The 22,537-nt window shown below is 37.4% G+C and overlaps 1 protein-coding gene across 1 annotated transcript in view; it reads right to left on the bottom strand.

The window, feature by feature from the left end:
* CCDC73 (coiled-coil domain containing 73) overlaps positions 1–22,537 on the bottom strand; it is a 76,162-nt gene that overhangs the window by 51,079 nt on the left and 2,546 nt on the right. Inside the window, exon 2 of the mRNA XM_059848333.1 lies at positions 11,756–11,912. Coding sequence (XP_059704316.1) covers positions 11,756–11,770 — 15 coding nt within the window. The 5' untranslated portion in view covers positions 11,771–11,912. The remainder of the gene's footprint in view (positions 1–11,755; positions 11,913–22,537) is intronic.

Genomic DNA, 22,537 nt, shown 5'->3' with positions numbered 1-22,537 from the left:
AGGGTAATAACACAGAATGAACAAATTACACTGTCATTCCACTTAAATTATTTAAGTTATTTAATTTGACCTGTAGATAGTCTCTTGTCTTCTCATCATGCCTGACTTTTAAGTGGGAGGTCTTCATTCATGATGATCCTTTAATGGAAGCAAAGCTTTCTCCATTTAACCCATGGTGTTATCAATCATGTACAGGGATAAATGAGGCTGTAAGATTTTGCCAGTATCACAAATGACACTGTGACCTGAGGCCAACATCTTTATTTGCTTCTCCAGTGATTCACTTCAGCAGATATTAACCAATTTTATAATCCATGAAAGGCAAAATTAAAGGACACCATCCATAAAACAGAATAATTCCTATCAGCAACAAAGTGATGTCTGTATTATCTTATAAATTATATGGCCATACAGTGTGGTAATGTAATGAAGTAAAGATGGTAATAATCAAATGCCTAGGGCAAATGCTAATATGCATTTAATCACACAGCATGAAGCCATTTGTCACTACAGTTGAATGCATGTGTACATAAAATACATGAGTCACGTCCTTATTGTTATAGTATAACAGCATCAATTTCACACTATCACTTTACCACAATAACAACTGCAGGCTTTGATATTAACTAAAACATTCAAACGCCAGATTTGTGACCGAGAGCAATATCTTACAAAAACTGCTTGGAAATACCTTCCCCCTACTCTTTAACTTAACACATTCCAATAGTGCATGTGTGCAGAATTTGATAGTATTTCTCTACAAAACCCCCTTCAGGTACATTTTTTGCAATACTTTAAGTTTCTTTTTAGAAACAGGGTAATTTATGGCACTTCAGTATAGGCTGGCCCAGTTTTTCAGATTTGTTTCCACCTTAATAAATAATAACTGATTTTCTTTGTTTATCAGTACTTACCTACACACAGGGAGACAAAACATCTGCTCCAACATAACCTAAGGTGTTTACAAATGCTGCCTCCAAAAAAATCACACTGAAGCATAAGTATTAAATTCTATGCTTGGTGAAACTCAGGAATGAAAACATTAATGGACAAAGTTTACCTGCTTAAGCCTAATAACTTCTTATTAAAAGGAGGGCCATAAAAAGATGTCTATCCCCATCAGCTGTAGGCACACAAGTTAAAAGAATCAGCACTATCACCTCTGTGCTCCAGATGCAGCCTACTAAAACTGACATTTTAGCTGTAAGAAACATTTCTATGACTATTTATGAAAAACAGTACAAAAGTTAATGTAACTGAAATGAATTCACCAGGCACAGAGCATACCTAATACACCCATATGCACAGGTGTGTCCAGTTAAGAGCTAGGATTTAAACCTAAATATGCTGAGTTACTCAATGGTCAAGATGTTAGTGCTGCTGTGGAACCAGCAAGTCAGGTTTCTGGGTAACAACTATAATCCAGATTTTTGTCATGTGAAACTGAAGAGTATAAAACACTGTTTTGCTTTTAAATGAAATTATTTTTAAAAATATTTATACAAAAAATGGCACAGTATGACTGAATTTTATACAATATGTAATTATTATAGATAAATAAATAATCCCCCTACATAGGATGAGGTACCCCTTGTGATCATTCAAGACCGAAATACATTTAGGGGCTCTGCCTGTTTGACAAAAAACAAAACAATAAGTCTTACAGACATTTTCACTTTTCAAGGAAATGTCTTTTTGATCCTGTTCACACACCTTCTTGTATTGGAGACAACTAAAAGCAGATTTGTCCAGAATCCACTGTTATATCAAAACCCCCAAAACTAGATAAATCCTTAAGTTCTGTTACAATTTTCTGAAGTTATAGTTCAGATGTAAGGTTAGGAATTAGAAAACAAGCAGCCAGCTGTACCAAAGGAGCATGAAAGCCCAGACTCCATCATTCTGCTAGGAAGAGCTCACCAGAAGCAACTGGGAAAACAAATCCCATGTTCATTGTTTTCCAGATTCCACACATCATGTCTGTCTCACATAAACCACATGGGATTCCTGAATGATAAAAAAACCTGCTGGCACCCAGTGTCATAAAATGTGGGCTGTGAAACAATTGGGCACATGGCCTCTGTAAAGACAACTACAGAAAAGACAACTCGAGTAAGACATTTTTTAAGAACCATTGCTAAGAACCTGTATGTTAAGGTTTAGGTAGCCTAACGTGTATTTTACTAGGTGTTTAATTTCTTGGGCTCAATTTGATTTTAAAAAATAATGATAAATTTGAAGGCAAGTTTCTCCCTATCACTACTGGTGCTTTTTATTTTCTACTTTAAATTCAGAGATTTTCTGTAGGTAGGGTTATTTATTTTTAAACTTCTACAGGCTGAAAAATATTTAATGCAGTTATGTTTGACCTTGCCTGAAGTTTGATTCTTCAATTTAGGGATTGATAGACAAATGTTATTTTTCATTTTCTCCTCCATCCCACATCTTCCTACAAAAATTATACCATCTTTGTTGGGAAAAGCAGCAATTTGTGTGCAGCAGACATCACCCAAAGCCAGCCAGCACCTTGGGTTTGCCCAGAGTCCATCTGGATTAACCCAGAGCCCATCGGTACAGCTCCTTTGAGCTGTGAAAGAGCCACCACCCAGGAGCTGATTTTAGGCTGCAGAGGGCTAAAAGTGGTGTCATGAGGGGCACACCCCAGATCAGGGGGTGTAACACACCCTCTTCAGTGAGCTGGGCTGGGTTCAGTCTCTGGTTTGTTTCCTTTGAGGTAGCTTCTTCTGCAGTTCTTTTGGGTATTAGTTGAGAGTGGCTCCATTCACACATACAAATAAAAGCAGATAAGCTATACCTTTTACAGCATGCAGGCTGTCAGAAAGGCAGTGATACCTCTAGCAATTCCGGAAATTACATCTCTGTATACAACACAGGGCTATTTAACAAAAATTCTTCCTTCCTAAAAGAGCATCTGCTGTGAAACTTCTATTTTAAATATGCCCTTCTACAGTTTTATTTAAAATATCATTGTATTTACTCATTGTCATCCGCAATTATGATGACCTACAAATCACTACAGAATCACACAAGACAAAAGAAATTTCCTTCACAGTCCTCAAAACTTTTAGAAGTTAATTGCTTTTCAAAATATCCCCAAACTTTTCAATTTTCAAAAATATACTGCCAATCTCACAACACAATTTGTTCTAAAAGCTAAGACCAATACACTGGTGTTGTGATGTTCATTTACAAACAATTATGCTCTTCTTAAAAATACAACATCAAGGTGGACGCTTTTTAAAGACTTAAAATCAGAAGATAATAAAAACCTACTATTTTTATTTCTGCAGTCAGATGATATTAAAATCAAAAATCATTTGAACAAGGGATGAGGCAGACGTGTGGCTTTTGAAAACAGAGGATTGAATGATTTTTTAGAATTTTATAGTAAATCAGGTAGCACTGTCAATGCAAAGTTCTTATTTTAAAGGACTGCTTTACACTAATTTTATTATAAATATTGTTTTATACTAGTGTTCTATAGAACCATCTTTTATTCATACATTAAATAAGCACACACAGTGTAAGAACACTTGTCCCAAGTTGTGTAAAAGGTCTTTCTACCTCACTGTCTCATCAATAACAAACAAAAGTCCAGTTAAAACTCTCTTCTACTGGACTAAAGTGAACAGTAATTCTCTTCCTTTGTTGTCTTAGATAGCACAAGTTCTACCGTCACCATAGTGCGAGAATTTCATATCCCCAGAGCTTCATACCTCCTGGATGTTTCTCACAGGCAGCTCCTCTAAGCACTGCCTGTTCCTGGTCCTTGCAGCACTCCTCTCACTCCAGAGCCCACCAATCCACTCTTTTACACCACTTGTTCTTATTGCCTACAGGTGTGCCCTGTTAAGATCAGGCCCGCTTCTGATCTTTAGTAATTGGTCCAGCTGCAACTCATTGGGGGATAAGATGTCCTTCTATACCACCTTCATTTACCCACACTGCATCCCTCTACGCTCCTTGACTTTGCAACTAGGGGATTTTTAAATCTGCCCCAAGCACAAATTTGGATTGTATGTTGCTTTTTCTCCTGTAAGAGCCAAGTCCAACATGACCAGCACTGTGCAATTTGTGCTGGGACAATACCTTTGGAAACCAGACTGCTTCTTCAGGGCTTTTCTGGAGAATATTCTCCAGCCTTTTACTGGTTCATTAATACTACTGTGCTGCACCTACTCTCAAAAAGTAGGTGTATTTACCTTTTCCATGTTCTTCCCTATATTTTGAGTTTGATATTTTATTAGCTTGCCTTAACTACACAGGACAGAATCAACCAGAGGGCTCGTGGCAGTAATTCTGAAATAGCCATGGTATAAAATACAAAGTAAAGAAAGCAAAGGTGATGTTGTTTGCCACTCTAGCAGCTGAAGACTTAAAATAACAGATGTATACTCCATATAAGAGATATCCTACAATTCAGCACATCTTATTCAAGGAAAAGTTTTGTGAACACACTCGTGCTTCTTGTTTTCCATAGATAAAACAGCCCTAGTCACATCAAACTGGCCTTATCTCTGGTACTAGCAGTTTCTGGCCTGAAATCAATGGCATTTGTTGACCTTTTAGATAAATGTCAAGATTTTAAGTGTGGAAGCTGTACACTTGTTCTAAAGTTACCTTTCTCAAAGCCTAAGAAAGTATCATGTCCTTTTGGGGTGGGAGACCAACACTACAGAGAGCAAAACAATTGTCCTTAAAAAACTGCTTTGGAATCTTTGCTGACAGAAGATTCTGAAACAATCTGCTGAAACATATTGTTCCTGCAATCTGAAACAATCTGCTGGATGACATAATGCTTTTCCAAGTTTCAGATTTTAATAGAATTGTGGGAAAAGCATTAAACAAAGAACTCTCAGCTGCTAGAACCCTCATATTTTTTTGTCAAGAAGCAATGGGCCTTGGTTGGCTGTTTTGCTTTTCCTGAAGGTTTTAAGTGGATTTTTCACTTTTTTTTTTCCTCCACATTTCCAGCTCTGTTTCAACACATGAATTAAAAAAAAAACAACACCCACAAAAACCAGGAAAGCTGAACAACACATTCCCGAGAAGAGCAAACTGATGACCCAGAAAGCATATGGGAAAGTCCCTCTGAGAGCCCTTTTTTATTCAACCTGCAATACTTCATGTTGGTGTGATAACAGGGGTTCCAAGAAATTATTGCATGACTCCAAATCAGCTTCTGTGATCATAATGCAGTAAATATTACTCCCCATCAAATACAGAGCTATAGCAAATGTCATTGGAGGGTGAAGTTTTAAAGAATTTTGTCAGTTGCTCCAAAGTCTGCCTGTTGAATTCTGGATGAAATTTAAAAGACTGGAGCTGCTTGCCCAAGTACTACATTGCTTGGGATCTGCATTTTTACCCCCACTACAAGAGGCTGCCTTCAGTAATCTGAATTCTTTTGATGAAAACATATAATCTTTCACAAGCTAGCCAGCATGTTCCAAAACCAGGTGATTATTTTTTCATATCATATAATTTGGTTAGTAGAACCAACATAGATATATATTATCAGGATCCCTACTTTCCGTAATCAAAAGTAATTACTGTATTTGTCTTTCATAGGACATTGCTACAGTAAGACCATAAATAATAACTGAAGATTTTTTCAACCACAAGTAGGATATTACTAATAAACTAGCAAAAGAGATCTTCACTCATTTCAGCTCAAATTAAAACAGGAAACCATAAACAACAGCCCTCTGATTAAGACTGTAAAACTGGTTTCTGCTTACAGCATGTTTGTCTGTGGGATTAAATTCTCCTCCCTAGCCTTTCCATCCTAATACTTTCAGTATTTAGTCAGCATTCTCTTAGCTATTAATATAGAGACATGAAGGGATTGACAGAAGTCAGGTTTACCCAAATTTTAGCGTCACAGGATGAAACCAGGAGCGTTTTAGCGAGCCGAAAAGCAGTCTGTGTCCGTTCCAAACACCATGCTGCCACCTAGTCGACAACCACCCGAACTGTGCTGTCCGGGGTGCACTGCAGCTACAGCCACGGAATAAAAATCGAACTGTTCTCCAAAACAATCAGTGCCAGACTAAGCTACCAGAAACACTGAGAGCTCCACCTAAATTCCCTGTCCGGCAGCAGCGCCCTGCCAGCGCAAAAAAGGCCCAGCTGCAGCTCTCAGTGCTGCAGCTCTCTGCAAAAAGGGTGTTTGTGTTCAAGGAGCAACCCAAGGTGCTGCTGGTTTGGAGTGAGAGGGGTGCAATACTGCTACCAAGGGTAAACCAGGAAATAATCGGTACCACCGAGCAAGGGAGCAGTATAATATCATATAAAATAGAATATACCATATAAAATATATCAGATATGTCATGATAGGTCAGCTCATGTCATCATAGATCAGGATATGTCACGGCATGTCACGGCATGTCACGGCATGTCACGGCATGGTATGTCACGGCATGGTATGTCACGGCATGGTATGTCACGGCATGGTATGTCACGGCATGGTATGTCACGGCATGGTATGTCACGGCATGGTATGTCACGGCATGGTATGTCACGTCACGATAGGTCACGATAGGTCTTGTCACATCATGGTAGGTCAGGATAAGTTAGGACATGTCATGATAGGTCAGGACATGTCATGGTAGGTCAGGATATGTCATGTCATGTCATGTCATAATATGTCATGATAGGTCATAATGTCATGATAGGTCATAATGTCATGATAGGTCATAATATGTCATGTCATGATATGCCAGGATATGTCATGACTGATCACTCTGACCTTCAGCAATCAGCAATGTCAGGTTCATTAGCTATAGGTGCTCGTTCTTTGTTCCATTCTGTAGGACAAACCAGGCCCCATTTCAATGTCACTCCTCATCCCCCAGCCTACAGCAATGTGACTGCTTGGTGTCATCAGACTCAGCTTCTTACACATAAGGAACCTGACACAGAGCATTTTAACAAACTTCCAGTTCCATTTCCTACAGGAAATTGCTTCATCCGTGGAGACAGCGCTTAGCAAGGTATTCCCTCAAAAACAGACGGCGGTCCTTGTGCTGTGGGACAAGTTACAATCCTTGCTCCCAGTGTCGAAAAATCAATCAAAAAGAAAAATAGAAAAATAAGATCTTCCTTAGGGCATCATTATGAGAGCAACTGCGACAGTGAGTTTCACCCCTGGAACTCTGGAAAATCAATTGTTACAAGCATTTTTTGGCCTTGGTTAAGTTCTGCAATTGCATTGAAACAGTTAAACAAATTAGGGTGTTGGCTCAGTAAAGAAGTCAATGCCACCTCTACCATAATTAGTGAATTGCTGACAGAGGAGGAGGCAGTCAGACACGCCACTTTACAAAACAGAGCTGCTACTGACTTTCTTTTACTAGCCCATGGGCATGGCTGTGAAGATTTTGAAGGATTGTGTTGTATGAATTTGTCTGATCATTCTGCTTCAATTCATAAACAGCTGCAAAATTTAAGAGATTTAGCTAACCAAATTTCCACAGATGAATCATCTTGGTTAGACTGTTTGTTTGTTGGTTGGAGTTTGTACCTTGGCTGAAGGAACTTCGTAAGTTAGGCTTGATTGTGTTAGTGGTGATAATTGTGATTATGGTAGTGGTACCTTGTGCACTTCAATGTGTGCAGAGAATGATGAATAAGACAGTTTCCAGCATCTTTGTTATTCATCAGAAGGGGGGAGCTGTTGGGAAGGATGAAAGTTTGACAAGAAAGTCTCACAGATATGAATGCTTAGCAGAAAGATTTTTGAACGTGGAGCCTGATGAAGGAATTGAGATCGAAGCAAGTTTTGATATAGAAGAAAAGAATTGCTGAGCCAGTCTCACTGGATAACCAAGGAGGCAAAAGGTATGTTAGAAGGGGTTTTTATGGCTTAGAACAAAGGATAAACCCACCCCAAACCAGAAGATGTTTTTACCAAGCAGGAAGATAGCACAGGCAAACAAGTCAGCAAAATGTGTCAAGTAGACAAAAGGTCTCAGAATTTTCCACTGCAAGAAAACTGAATAACAACTTCTAGCTTAAACTGTAATGTACTGACTGTGAGTGATTGGAGAACAGCACCATGAATATGGTAATTATAGTAGTTATGATAGGCTATAGGCTAAAAGTTAAGGATTAGATTGGTTCTACTGTATTAATATGCTCAGCAAAGGAAAGTACAGAATGCATTGTAACCAAAACCAAAGGGTCTCCAGGCCTGCCTGCAGCTGGAGCTGACAGCTGACAGGCTCTGTCACCCACGACCCTGGACTGCTGTGACATCTTGGCTGGAATAAACTGCATTTTGGAGAGCCCCTGGAGTCCCACATCTCTCATTCAGGCTCTTACACATGTCATGTCATGATGTCATGTCATGATATAATATCAGCAATTAACAGATTTGTGCTGTGTCAGCAAGTTCAGGCACTACTGATATTTAACCTGGTTCCAATACTTTGGGGCATCTACTTTATATCCAGAAAGAACTGATTTTCCTGAAGGCTGGTTTTTTTGTTTGTTTTTTTTTATCTTCTCTCTTCCTTTACATGTGTCTGACAAGTATTATATCATTTTTCTTCCACAAACTACTCCTCAACACAACTTATACCAGCATTGCTATAGGTGTGGTATTGGTATTTATGTGATGTTGGTATTTATGTGGTATCCCTATGATAAAGCTTCAGAAGGAATTATGTTGTTATCTCAGTGGGGCATAACGTATGAAATTTGTTCTTTTCTGCCTGTGCACTATAGATAATGTCAATATTAGTGACAAAAAATTGACTCTCATCATAGGAAAAATGTCCTAATTTTTTGTGTCTGCATTTCACTCTAGGTTAGAGTAAGGATGTCCCTGCAGCACCAGGTTTGGAACAGCTCCCACAGGAGGCCAAGAATGGCAGGAGAAGGGAAGGAGCAGCCTTGCACCAGAACACAACCTTTTATGTCTCCTCTCCATGCCACAGAATCCCCAAAATCCCTGAACAGCAGAGAGCTGGCAGGAGTCCTCCTCCTCCTCTGGGTACCCAGCCTGATACACAATCAACAGGTACAGAAGGCAGAATGCATGAACTTTCTGTAAGAATGCATTAGAAGATGATAATTACATTACATTGTGAGAAAAACTTGAATGCAAAAGGCAGAAGAAAGAAAAAAAAACAGCAACACTTTGACAATAACACAAATAGCCTGCATGTGGTACTTTCAGAGCTCTCTTTCATGTCAGCCTTCACCACGAACGTGAAATATATGAATGAGATCTTACTAGAAATCCTCAGTAAATGGGGATGTCTTCTGTATTTGTTCTAGTTCTTAAGTGAATGACAAATTAAAACTTCCCTAATTTTGCTGCTCAAAGCTCTACCGTTATCTACACATTTAGTTTGGGGTTTTTTTAAGAGAAAACATATATTGCCCCAGCACTGACAGAGCTGTCCCAGGTATTCAGGTTATTTTCCTCACAGTACTGTAGCAGGATAAAACTGACCATATGCCCAGGGGCAAGCACGCTGGCTAAATTCAAGCAGTATTTCCACACTCTGGATGGGGCATGGCATAAACAATCCATATGAAAAGCAAGACACTAATCCCTACAAATTAAAATCAAGGAAAGCCACCGCTCTCTGCTCTCCTCAGGGCAGGCCCAAGATATTAAGAGCACTGCAGCCGCCCAGGCCCAGCTGGAAAAGTGCTTTTTTTCAAAAAAGACCAAAAAAAACCTACAAAAATATATATAAAACTACACACACCTTGTTTTCCTTGGTTCCAGGGAGGATGCTCTTCTCCAGCAGCACCAGCACCGAGCCCCTGCCCTGCACTGCGGGCAGCAGCCGCGGCCGCAGCGGAACCTCCCCGGCAGCGGCCGCGCTGCCCTCAGGGCCCGGCGGGGCACGGCGGAGGCAGCGCAGCTCCGTCTAACAGCGATTTCACCTTGTTCCAGGAAAATTAGAGCAGGACGCCTCACCCTGCCCTGTCTAGGCGCAAATATCCCCGGACAGAGCCGGAATTCCAAACCCCCGCCCCTGTCCCAAGGCCGGGGCCGGCCGCGCTTGTTGCCCCGAGGGAGAGCAGCAGCGGGGCGGGCACCGTGAGGGGCTCTGGCTGGGCACGCTCGCAAGGCAGCAAAGTTCAAATCCCCCAAATCCTCCACTCTGCCCTCAAATCCTCCCCTCTGCTCTCAAATCCTCCTTTTAAATGCCTTTTAAAGTGCACGGAAGCCAGGACACCACTTGGTTTTCAAGTCATACCGGACACTTTCTTTTCTCACCTCACACGTCCCGCTGCACAGCTGTGAGCAGATGAATATTTTGCTGCAAGTTTGTTTTACTTTTTCCCAGCCATTTGTTGGTTTGTTGTTTGGGTTTGTTTTGGGGTTCAGGCTTTTTGACCTAATAAATTAGATTTGCCCATTTGGCTTTGTTTAAGCCATGACAATGTTGTTCAGTTTCATGGCTGGTTAAAATGCACACAACACTAAGGAGAAGGTGATTTGAGTTTTGGGCTGAAAACAGCCCAACTTTGCTGGAACACACGTGGTAAAGAAAATGCTTCATAACAAAATCAACATTTCCAAAACACTCAAGCTGCAAAAGACATATTTTTAACGGGTTACCTGAAAGAACATTATTACAATGACAAGCAGAATGATGATGATGATGATGAAGCTCAGAACTGTACTCTTACTCAGTTCAATTAATTTGACATTAAAGCTTTGTTTTCTTGGCTAGGCAGTGTCATCAACACAGAACACCAAAGGAATATTCTCAGAATGGTTTGTTGAGCTCTGCTTTGCAATATTCACAGAAAATGCTAAGAGAATTAAAACTGAAATTATTATATCCAGCTTTTTTTTTAATAACACTATATAACAAAACATCACAATAATTCAAAGTTTCATTCAGAACAATTCCCAAATTGTATGCTGCTAGTTGTTACCATAGTGTTAGCTTATGGCTTTACCAGCTGATTAGTTCTCAAACTATGCAATTGAGAATAACTTAACATTCATTAATATTCATTATTGTAATTATCAACATGTCATTAATAAATCAACACTGCAAAGCTGCATGCAAGAAGGCCTAGACTTAGGAGGAAAAAAGGGGATACAAACTCACACAAGTCAGGCAAAGCATAAGAGAAGAAATATAATGTGAAAATAAGAGCTCTAATGAAAAGTTATGCAGGGACTTATTTATCAAGGATTTCTGTTTAACACAGAATGCGAGGTGAAGTTATCTAATAACTGCTTGTTAGGATCCATTAATTTTGCTTGATGAAACTTGAAAGAGGCAAAAATAAGTGGGATAAAGAACATGAAAAATAAATAGGTTTCCAGCAATTACTTCATTTCCTGGACAACAGGGAATAGAGCTGACTTGCAAAAATACAAGAAATTTTTGTTTTAAAGAAAACAAATCACAAATTTGAAGGCAATATAGGAAACCTTTTTACTTCTTTTCCTCTCTGTGCTAAAATTCAAATACAAATATACAAAAAGTTGGTTTTTATTTAAGATGGTTTGTATTTCACTGGATTATTGTCATCAGCAACAGCACAGAAACATCATTTCCCTAAGTTTTATGTTGCCAGTGTCTTTCAGTAAAATCCACAGCAAATAATTATGCATATTTCATGTCACACATAAATCACACTTTATGGAAAGATAACACAGTCACTGGGGAATGAGTTGCCTTTTTTCCCCCTGAAATCCTGAGATTTACTTGGCAGAGCCTGAAATAATAATTTGACACAACCATACCTGGAAACATAACATTTTCCAAAGCACATGTCAGGAAAGCATTCCTCTGCAGAAGTTTTGAAATGGTGATCTGCATCTCCCAGACAGGGATGGAATTTGGGCTGTCACCAGACATTCCTGCCAAGGCCACAGCTGGATCAGAGGGCTGACCCTCGGGCTGAAATTCACAAAAGAAAACAGATCAGCACGTATTGGCTGCAGCAGCTGCTGGAAATTGTGATGTTTGTGACTCAGCACAGCACTCCAATCCTCAAAATACACTTGGCACTGTAAGGAGATCAACACACTAAGCAAACCTTCATCATCCCTCTGATGGTTTTCACCAGGAATTCCAAGTCTTAATCATGCAAGTGTGTATGCTTAAAAAGAAAAAAAAAAACAAAAAAAAAAACACCTTTTTTTGAGGAAAAAAAAAGTTGATTTTAAAATCTTCAGATGTCATCTCAAACCTGTTATCATCTTTATTGTTAATACCTGCTTTAGATCATGTCCCCATTTTTTAACCAGAATGTAAACTTGATAGTGAAACATGCCAACCAAATGGGATGTTTCAATAAATGTCTTTCTCAGCAAAATTTTATTGCTAAATTTAACCCAAATTCAATTAATTTATACTTAAACCCAACAGTATCATCGTTGAGATATTTCATGTAACAGTAACGTGAGATTCATTTAGCAATTTTGGAGTCCATCAAATCCTATTTTTAGGAAGTAATATTTCCAGTTATAACAGTTTATATGGCATTGGTTGAGTTTGCTTGTTTGTTTAAATGTTCCTTATGTACAAACATAACTCTGGGGTAATTTGAACATAGTCCACCAAAGAAAACATTGTTTTTTCAATTTGTTTCTAAATTAGAGAATGGAAGCACAAATTCTTAAAGATAATAATAAACTTACAGATTATAATAGTTCTTACAGATAATACAACTGGTATTATTTAGTTTAGTTTAGATACACTTCCAAACTTTATATATTAATATTTCCACTTTCTTGAAGTTATGCTGCAATAGGAGTTTCCCATCTATTAAAAAAAAAAAAACCAACATCCTGAGATGGTATTTAATGCTGACCTTGCCTTAATTTGTTATACAAGCGGTTTAGAAATGGATGAAGATGTCCTAGTGAGAAAATGGAAACAGTCCTCCTATTTGGCTTGCATTTACAAAACCCCATTTTATTGTTCCATTAATAATGGAATCTTTTCCATTAATAATAATTTCAGAATAATTTTTCTGTATCTCTTTAATATTATCAGACCAGGCATCTGAAAGGAAAATTCCATTACAGATGGACTACAGGAAGTTCTTCAGCCTTTCACCTTTTTTTGTGTTGAGCTTTCAGAACCACAACAGAGCACTTGTCCCAAAAAATTTTGCTATCTTCTTCCAAATTATTAATTACTGCATTTAGACTGTTACTTTTTAATTCAGCATCAGTCTTTTTGTGATGCGTTTTGACTAAGTAAAATGAGTTTATGGAAATATATCTATAGAAGAAAATATTGAAATACTTTCAAATTAAAATTCTGTGAATGAGATCTACCACAAATATCATAAGAACTTATCACTGAGATTCATTTTTGAAAATAATTAATATAACTGCATACAAATAGCAAAATGATAACAGAAAAACCAGGAATATAGCCCTGAAAGACACACTGCTCCTCTCCTGTTGGAAACAATGGCTCTTATAGATAATAAAAGATAATTACTGTGACATTGTGTTGCACATGATATGGAAGAAAAATAAAATAAAATATTCCCTTCATGAAGAGAATAAATTCTTATCTCTTCCTCCCATGTTAAATGGGTCCTTAGGCCTTCCTATGCTGTTTTTGTTACTTTTGCTCAAACCAAGGGGTGGGGAAAGGAATGCAAAGAGGGAATTTTGTTTATTTCCATCATCCCTACACACCAAAAACATGTTTATGAACTCCTATCTTTGATTTATAAATCAAATTTCAGTTTCTATGGTCTCCGTTGCTCCCAAAAAGCTTCATGTGTTACATCTCCTTAGAGCAGCTGTATTTTCAGTGCTTCTTTCTCTGGACATCTCCCCATTTTCTGAATTATTCCACATTCACATCAACCATCCAAGCAGTAATAAAGCTCCATTGTTCTGCCTGTTGCAGAAGCATTCCTGATCAAGAAATCAATTAAATGTATACTTACCCTGTAGCTTTTTGCTATCAATGATGCTGTTCACAAGCTGTGTACACAATGAGCTGCTTCACTGAACACTGCTCATCATCAAAAAAAGATTACCCCCCCCCCCAAATGTCTGTTACAAGTGACAAGTTTCAAAACAATTTTTTTTAGTGAGAACTCTCTCCTTAAAGGAACATTTACATCACCTCATGGCTTTCTTAACATTAAGGACATAAACTGCTTTCACACTCTGACTTGTGCAGGAAGTGTCATTTAATAAATAAAGAGATAAAGCTGCTTATGTGGGTCAAAAAAACTGTCTTAAGAACATAATTCTGAACATCTCTCAACTATCCATGTCCAATTCCTTAAAATAACATCTTGGCTGTTTTTCAATTATAAAACTCTGTTCACACATACTTCTAGAATTACAAAATGGTACGATTTTTAATAAAGTAAATAAACATAAGAAAATACATTTCTTCTGTATTTAGTTCAAATAAAAAGGATGACTCTTTGACCACATAAAACCCCACAAATTCTACAAAGGCATTTAAAGCCCGTCACAATACTTCCTTAATATTTTTCTGGCCCTTTTAAAAATGAGTATGGGATTAAAAAAAAATATTTATTGTTATTATAAATAATAATATATTGTTTTGTATATTTTAAATACATACATTTATTTTATAAATATAATTTCTTTTTTTTCTCTTGAAAGAAAACCAAAACTAGCAAACACCATCAAAGTCAACAGATGATATTCCTGGAAATAGCAACAGATCAAAAATTAGAATATAATGAAATCTGAAAGACTTAAAAGGACTTAAGTCTCTTCCAATTTTGTTTTTCATAATTGTGTTACACAAAATAAGCTGGTGTAAGAGGTTAGGGGGAGGGGAAGAATCAGAGACTCTTTGGCTGACTGGATGCGTTACATTAATTTCTTAATATGTGAAGGAGTGGATTACCCCTCTAACAGCAATGGGAAATTAGTTCCTTTATTTCTTCATTAAGGCTGTGGGAGGGAAATTAATTTTCTACTCTGGTTTTCAAAATTAATTGAATATATCTTTATTAAAGTGATAAATATGTACACATACTTTTTGGTTGAAAGAATTCTCTAAATTAATCCTAAACAGATGTTTTCACAGCAGTTTGGTAGCACGTAGTCAATTTTTTTTTTTTTGGTTTCACTTCATGATGTTGTAAAAAACCCTGAAAAAACCAGATCACCCAGTGTAATAAAGATGTTTATAGAAAAAAAAAATCTGAAAAGTGTCTATTATAATAAAGAGTAATTTTAGTAGCATTAAATAGCATATTGTTTAATCTTCCTTGCTTCCTACTCTGTATCGTTTTTGTTCCTATGTTCTTGCAGGTTTCACTGTGCACTTCAGTGTCTGTGCTTTCCAACATATAGATATATGCATAAAAAAAAGGTTTGGATTGCTTTTACAGGAAACCATAGTTTTTAAAAGCATCACTCCCCTAGCTTGAAGTTGAAGCAAAGTACCTTGAGGTGCCTTCTTGTGTGTGTTGGTTATTGAAGGAATTTACAGAGCATCCAAAATTTGCTCACTTTACTTCCTACACCTGCAGTTTTTATATCTGTTTGTATTGTAAATGTATTTCCTGTGGGGTATTTACACCATGGCATCATCATTTCTTTTATTTATACACTTTTGTGCAAAATCAACCACCTCAAAATGACCTTATGCCAGTAGTATTGTTGTTTAGCCTTCCTTGCATAATTGGTATAATCATTTTTGTAACATCTTTCTTATAAAAAAAAGTAAACCATAAGCATTTTTCTAGAGAACTTGGACAGTTCAGCATTGGGGAAAAAACCCCAAATTACTGATGACAATGGTGATTCCACCACAGCAGAATCTAAGAGCTTATAAAGGAAAGTCAAATTTGCCAGGCCTTCAAAACCATCACATCCTTCATGTGGCCTAGAGGCTCAAAAGAGCAAGAAAATTCCTAACAGAATCCTAAAACTTAATTTTCCTTGTGTGCCTTAAAAGCACTTAACAGAGAACAGAATTTCTCATCCCCTGTTCAATGACAATTAAAAGTCTGTCCTATTCCATGGGGCCTCTGTCTCCCTACACAAATAAGTAAACATGCCCAAAACTCTATCAACACACAGGTTATTTTAGCTTAATTTTTTTATTTTCAAACTCAAACAGTCAACTTTTCAACTTCTACCACCTTTTGCATGATTCACTGTCTTATTCTTTTCTTAGAGAAAAAGCTAAGAAATAAATCAGAAGGCTTTCATTTCTGAAATGGAACTGCAGTCACCATAAACCCAAACTCTTGGTATGAAAAGAAAAGTAGGATACAGTAAATAATAAACAACATGGGCAAATTCAGCTGATGTCCTCACTAGAAGTTAATAGGAAGTTCTTGTTTGTTTAGAAAAACAGTATCTTAATTATGGACACAAAGAAGATAGAGATTAAATATGCTGAACAAAAGCAAGACTGTCTCAAAAACATTCACACACCATGATTCAACCCTCCTGTTTAATCCATTCCACTGGAATAGCTCAGCTCTTTCACAACTGGCAATCACAAACTTGCAAAATGCACCTGGGAAAGAGGCAGAACAAATGATTCACTTGTTTATATATGCTTGATCACTAGCTTATTAAGAAAAAATATTGAGTGAGCCCACAGGGCATCTTCATTAATAGGTTAATAATAATTTGCAAAAACAAAATAAAATACATCTTTGTGCAGAGAAATCTTTTAATATTAATGCTTAGAGGTTAAAAACATTTCAACTCTAGCTCCTTTTTAGGGGAGCATGAGGAAAGACAACAAAGGAAGACTAGATAAAAATTAAATAGCAGACAAGATCTCAAATATCTGAGGAAATGAGACAATGGTGTAATAATCAAAGAAAGCATCACCAAAACCTCTGTTCCCTAGAGAAGAAAAGATTCTGGTGTATGAGCCATACCACAATTAAGATGGCCCCTTCTGTCATGGAAGCCCCTTCCAATGTGAAAGATTGGAGCCTCTCCCAATTATTTATTGCTGTTTTAATTGCCTCATGCATTTATGGAGGAGGCTGTTGAACCCCTGCCATCCTCCATGTCACACAAATCCCTTCTGTCACAGGCACAGCAAACCCCACCACATTAAGTCCCTACTCCCAAGACATCTTTTTAAATTAAAAAAAAAAAAATTGCACTCCAAGATTCAGAAGCAAGGAAACTCCAGAAGACTTTTCATATTCAACTCTGCAATATCTCCAGAAAAAAAAAAAAAAAACCACAAAACAAAATAAAGGATTTTATAGAAAGCATCCTCAAATCATCTTGAGCCAGGGCTCAGTAACCTTCTCCAACACACACCAATAGCATTGTATGAATGTGACAACTTGAGGTTCTCCTACAGAATAAGTCAATTAATTGCCTGCTCACCTGCCCAGAGTAACACAGATAACGTTCCCAAGAAGGGACTCTCACTAAGCATCAGTTTGGCACCCCCTGTGAAATATTTTCTCTTTGACAGAAATGCCAAGAATTGTATATACGCCTGAGATGCAGTCACTAAAACTAAACTAAATTCTAAAACTGGCTAAATTCTGCTAGAAACAAGGAGGGTCCATAAAGCAAAAACAGACAGACTTTGTACCACTACTCCTTGCTGGAACACTCTCCACAGGGAGACTGCTGAACTAAATTTTCTGCATATTTTCTTAGGCAGAGAGACTATTTAGGCAGCCTTTCATCACTGATCTTAATAACATTTTTCAGAAAAACTTCTGTCTAGTCTACAAGTGTTTTTAGAACCAGCTTTTACAACACAGCAAAGATGACTTCATCCTCAACAGAGCTGGCTTTGCCTCACGTGTGTGGAATTCTCTCATTTGGACTAAAACCACCAAAACTTTTGTTTGATTACTTCTTCAAAATCAGTAATATTCACTTTACTCTTTATTTGGGTGTAATGTCCTTGATCATTTTCCAGAAACTGTAATCAATATAAATCAATATAAAAAACCAGTGTAATATGCACGGGAAAGTACATGAAAAACAGTAAAAATGTGATCTATTATCAACCCTAATAACCATTCCACATGCTTAGATAAAAGCACCTCTCTCAGTTAAAGTTGTCTTCTGTGCACCACTGCAAATAAGTTGAATTTTCAAGATTACATATCTAACAGAAACTTAAAAATCCCTTTTTAGCTGTAAGTCTTCAAGCAGCTCTCCCACAATCACAAACAAGCTGCTTGTGGATCAACCAAATCCATACCGAATAGAAACTGCCTGTATCACAGCAAAAAACACAAAGTTTAAAAATAGATCTCCACAGCCACCCCAGTAAGTGCCAAGCATGATGGAAACATCAATATCTTTTGCATTAGTGCACATCAGAAGCTGCACTGCTGCTGCAGCTGAGCAGGATTAAAACACAGCCAAAGCTGCCAGTCTGCTGCTGCACCACTGCACCAACAAACAAACCACAAGCTCCATTTTGTTAGAAAATGAAACCTTTCCAAGGCACAGCGTTGTCTTCCCTGCTTTGATAACAGATCCTCATCAGGGACACTCTAAATTTTAAATGAAAATGCTGCAGGAGAAAGCTGAGAGGCCACCACGCAGCTCCCTCTACTGCGAGCCAGGAAAGGAACCTGGTGAACTCCAAGATCTCAACTCCACAGAGAAATGGGTTACTGAGGCAAACCAGGGAACACAGCAGAAATAACTAAGGAGCTATTAGAATAAATAGAAACCCCAGAGCTCAGCAACTTGACATCAAGTGGAAACATCAGGGCTTGGGCTCTGCTGGGAGATAGTATCACAGAACCAGAGGATGGTGAAGCTGCAAGGATGTCAGTTATTGAGTGCCTCCCACCCCTGGCAGGAACACTGCTGCCAGCTTTGCAAATCTCCATGGACAGAGACCCCACAACCTCTCTGGGCACCCTGTGCCAGTGGCCAGTTGTGGAATCTTACCTTCTTTTTTGCCAGGGTCGGGATTAAATGTGTGAGATGGTATCTCTTGTTGGGACTCAGATGCTTGATAGTTCTTATCTGTGTTACAGTCTGACAAACCCTGAGTTCTACAGCACTTCACCCTAACAAACTAAAAATGGAGCTGTATCTCCCTCTCTACAAGGCCTTTTAAGGATAAACTGCCCAGTTAAGAAATGACACCTAAATTATTTTTACTTTTAACCCAATAACCAATGTGGACTTTTCTATCCAATTACACAAAACCACCCAAACCCATGGAGAAGAAGGTGAAGAAGAAGGACCAGCCTCCACCCTAAGACCTCCATCTTGCTTTATATCTATTACTATATTCTAAAACCTTAAACTCTAAGTTTTCCATTGTATGATATTACACACTTCTATTCAAACTCCACACCCACAATCCCAGCTCCATCATTCCATTTTGGAAGCTTTCTCCATGGCCTCAGGTCAAATGCAGTGTTCTCTTGGGGGTCAGTGCCTGCCAGCACAGCAACTCTGAAATTCTCAGTAACCAGGATTCCAACACCCAGTTTAAAAAAGAACAAAAAGAGTTTGCTTACCTTGAGAAGGAGCCTCCTGTGTTTCAGTTTGTACCAGCTGCCTCTGGTTCTGTCACTGGGCAGAGAGCCTGGCTCCAGCTCCATTACATCCTCCCCTTATCGATGAGGCCAAGAGCTTTTGTCCCTGCCCAGTGACCTTAAATACCAAACCCAACTGGGGTCCCTTCACTAATCAAAAAGTAGCTCACCAAAACACAACAAAACTGTACCAAGAAAAGCCAGAAGCAGATTTTCATCCTGCTGCTAGAAGGTTTTGACATGATTGTTTTTTACCCTATATTTGTATTTACCCTATATTTGCATGCTCCCATATATTTGGGAGCACGTGGTTTCAAAGGAACCAGCTTATGGTGACAGTTTTCCAGAAACCATTTTGTAGAATGCTCACATCAGGACATCTATGTAGAAGTCTCACAACCGAATAGTCTTTCTCATAGCAAAAAAAAAAAAAAAAGAAATTTGGTCTTATTAAACTTGCTGCACCTCAAAAAATTCTGAGCAAGTGACCATGCAGGACTTGAATCCTGTTAGGGCAGCAGCATTCTCAGTGCCTGCAGTGGGAGCTGCCAGCCCTGGGCCCATTACTGAAATCAGAATGAGGATTTGTGTCTCCTTCAGCACTGGTGACATTTCTATTCCCTCTCAAATAAATGCAAAGGTGTGTGAAGCTAAGCCCTGAAAGGTTTTTCCTGACCCCCTGTAAGCATTTTTAGTTGAATAACTTTCCCATAAAGGTTAGAATATTATCACAGTAGCCAACTTTATTAATTGAATGTATAATTACTTCTGTTATTTGTGTTATTACAAGTCTATGATTATTTCTGACCAATACGAATTATCTCACAGCCTAGTGGATAATAACCAAATATTTAAATTATGTGTAGGCTTTCCTAATATATTTTTGAAAAACCATACCTGAAACTTAAGTTTCATTCTGGAACTTAACAACTGACATTGACATATACCTGCCCCTAAAATCCTAGTTATTTTGCTACTAAACCCTTTTTTTTCCCCATGTTTGCTGCTTTTCCCCCTACACTGCCATAGGATATTTGTGCCAGAACTTTACTTTTTCATTTGGAAAAATCATTAGCAGTCTTCTGAAGGAGGAAAGCAACAACTTCAACAGAAGTTAATCAGCTTAATTAAATTTTTAATTGTAAAGAATCTCATGATGAACACTTAAAAGATTCCATCATGTCTTGTGGGGATGAAGCAATAGCCTTAGCTAAAAATGAAATTATTTGTGTATCTGAATTTGAGGCTTATTTAAAATACTACTATAACATCATTAAAAAAGTAATGTTGGTTCCAAGTAAATATTTACTTGATGATAGATTTGTCAAAGACCATATATATAAAACTTATTATATATTTTATTAAATATATTAACTATATTATATCTTGTATATAACTTATTATATATTTTATTAGATATAATATATCTAATTAACTATATCTAGTTTATAACTGTTTTATATCTTATATAAATATTATCTTTAATATGTAATAAAAATGTATTATAGTTTATTATATATAATAAGTTATATATAATAACTTGCTTGTTGACATGTTTATTCCTAAATATGACAGTCAAAGCCCTTTGATGTTAACTGTATAAAATCTATAATTAAAATCTGTTACATTCAATTATCTCTAGCAAAAAAACATTACTCCTAAATCAAGCTGGCCAGACAGAAATTTAGTTCACAAAAATAAGAACTTAAAAGAGTTTTGCCTAAAGGACAACTCTTTACCATGTGATTCAGGATATCAAACAAACCATTGGAAAGAACAGACCAGATACACACAACTCCACATATCCTTGATAAGAGGATTTGTATTTTTAATTGCACATTTATGTTATTTCATTATCAGATCAACTGATAGATACTGCATGAGAGACTGAACAGTAAGAAATTTATTACTTAAATTATGGTAGGATATATTTAAATCAGTAAAGCATATTGTTCTTTGCTATACTGAAATGAATACCTGAATAGTAAAAATGAATACACCACTATGTATTTGCAGAAAAATAATCAGTATATTCAAATTCAAATGATCAGTGCATAAACATAGATTGGTACCATCTTCCTTTCGTAAGGGATACACAGTCCTGGTTCAATTCAACAGCACCATATTTAATTCCTCCAACAATATTTTACCAACCATCATAGCAACAAGTGAAATTCTAAAATACAGATAAATAAATGTAGTAGCTAATATGGCAAATAATTTAAAGATATTTTTAGAAACACTGATTGTATATTTACTCAATGTTAAAAGCAAGTGATGTAAATTAATTTCCTATTTTCCACCTCTCCAAATATTTTTAATTATGTATCTATTATACTGTATACTAGTGTTTATCTGGAAAGGCTGATGAAAGTAATATCTTAATTGAAGGTTCCATCCTTCTGAGCATCTTCTTTACACAGCTTGCTAATCAAAGCTATTTTACCTGAAAAAATACTTCACAAGTAGCAAAGTTGCATGCAAAAGGTACTTACTGCTCTGCCATGCTAAAAACTGCATATACATGGGAAATATTCTGTTTAACCTCAGCACCCTTTTTTACTTGTCATTACCTTTTCTATGATCTCATAACAAACCAGAGCTCAGGCACACTTCTAGTCATTACCTAGTGCATAAGATTTCCCACATCCATTTACCTGCACAGCCACCCTGAGGGAGGATTCACTGCCAAAATCACAGAGCTGGAAACTCAGTCTGAGCTCAGAGGGACACACAGGAGAAAGTTACACTCTCCTCCAAAGCAAAAGACTGCACTGTCCTGTTTTCCCAATGTATAACAATTTCTTTTTTTTTTTTTTTTTTTTTTTTTTTTTGTTACATCTCAATAATAAATAAACTATGCTGGTTTTCAAAAACTTCCGCAAGCACCCATGCACACACAGACAGAAGACACAAATTGTTTGGCTAAAAGCTGCACAGTCAGAAGCATTTGGGCAACCACTGGTGAGTGTTAAACCTCTGAGGGCCTCTCCCAGCAGAGTTCTGCTGCTGCGTTGCTCCTCCACCTTCAGAGCAGGGCTGAGATCCAGCA

This window comes from Haemorhous mexicanus, chromosome 6 (genome assembly GCF_027477595.1).
Source record: "Haemorhous mexicanus isolate bHaeMex1 chromosome 6, bHaeMex1.pri, whole genome shotgun sequence".
Lineage (NCBI taxonomy): Eukaryota > Metazoa > Chordata > Aves > Passeriformes > Fringillidae > Haemorhous > Haemorhous mexicanus.
Note: the sequence above shows the minus strand (reverse complement) of the source record. Positions and strands in the feature narration are given on the sequence as shown.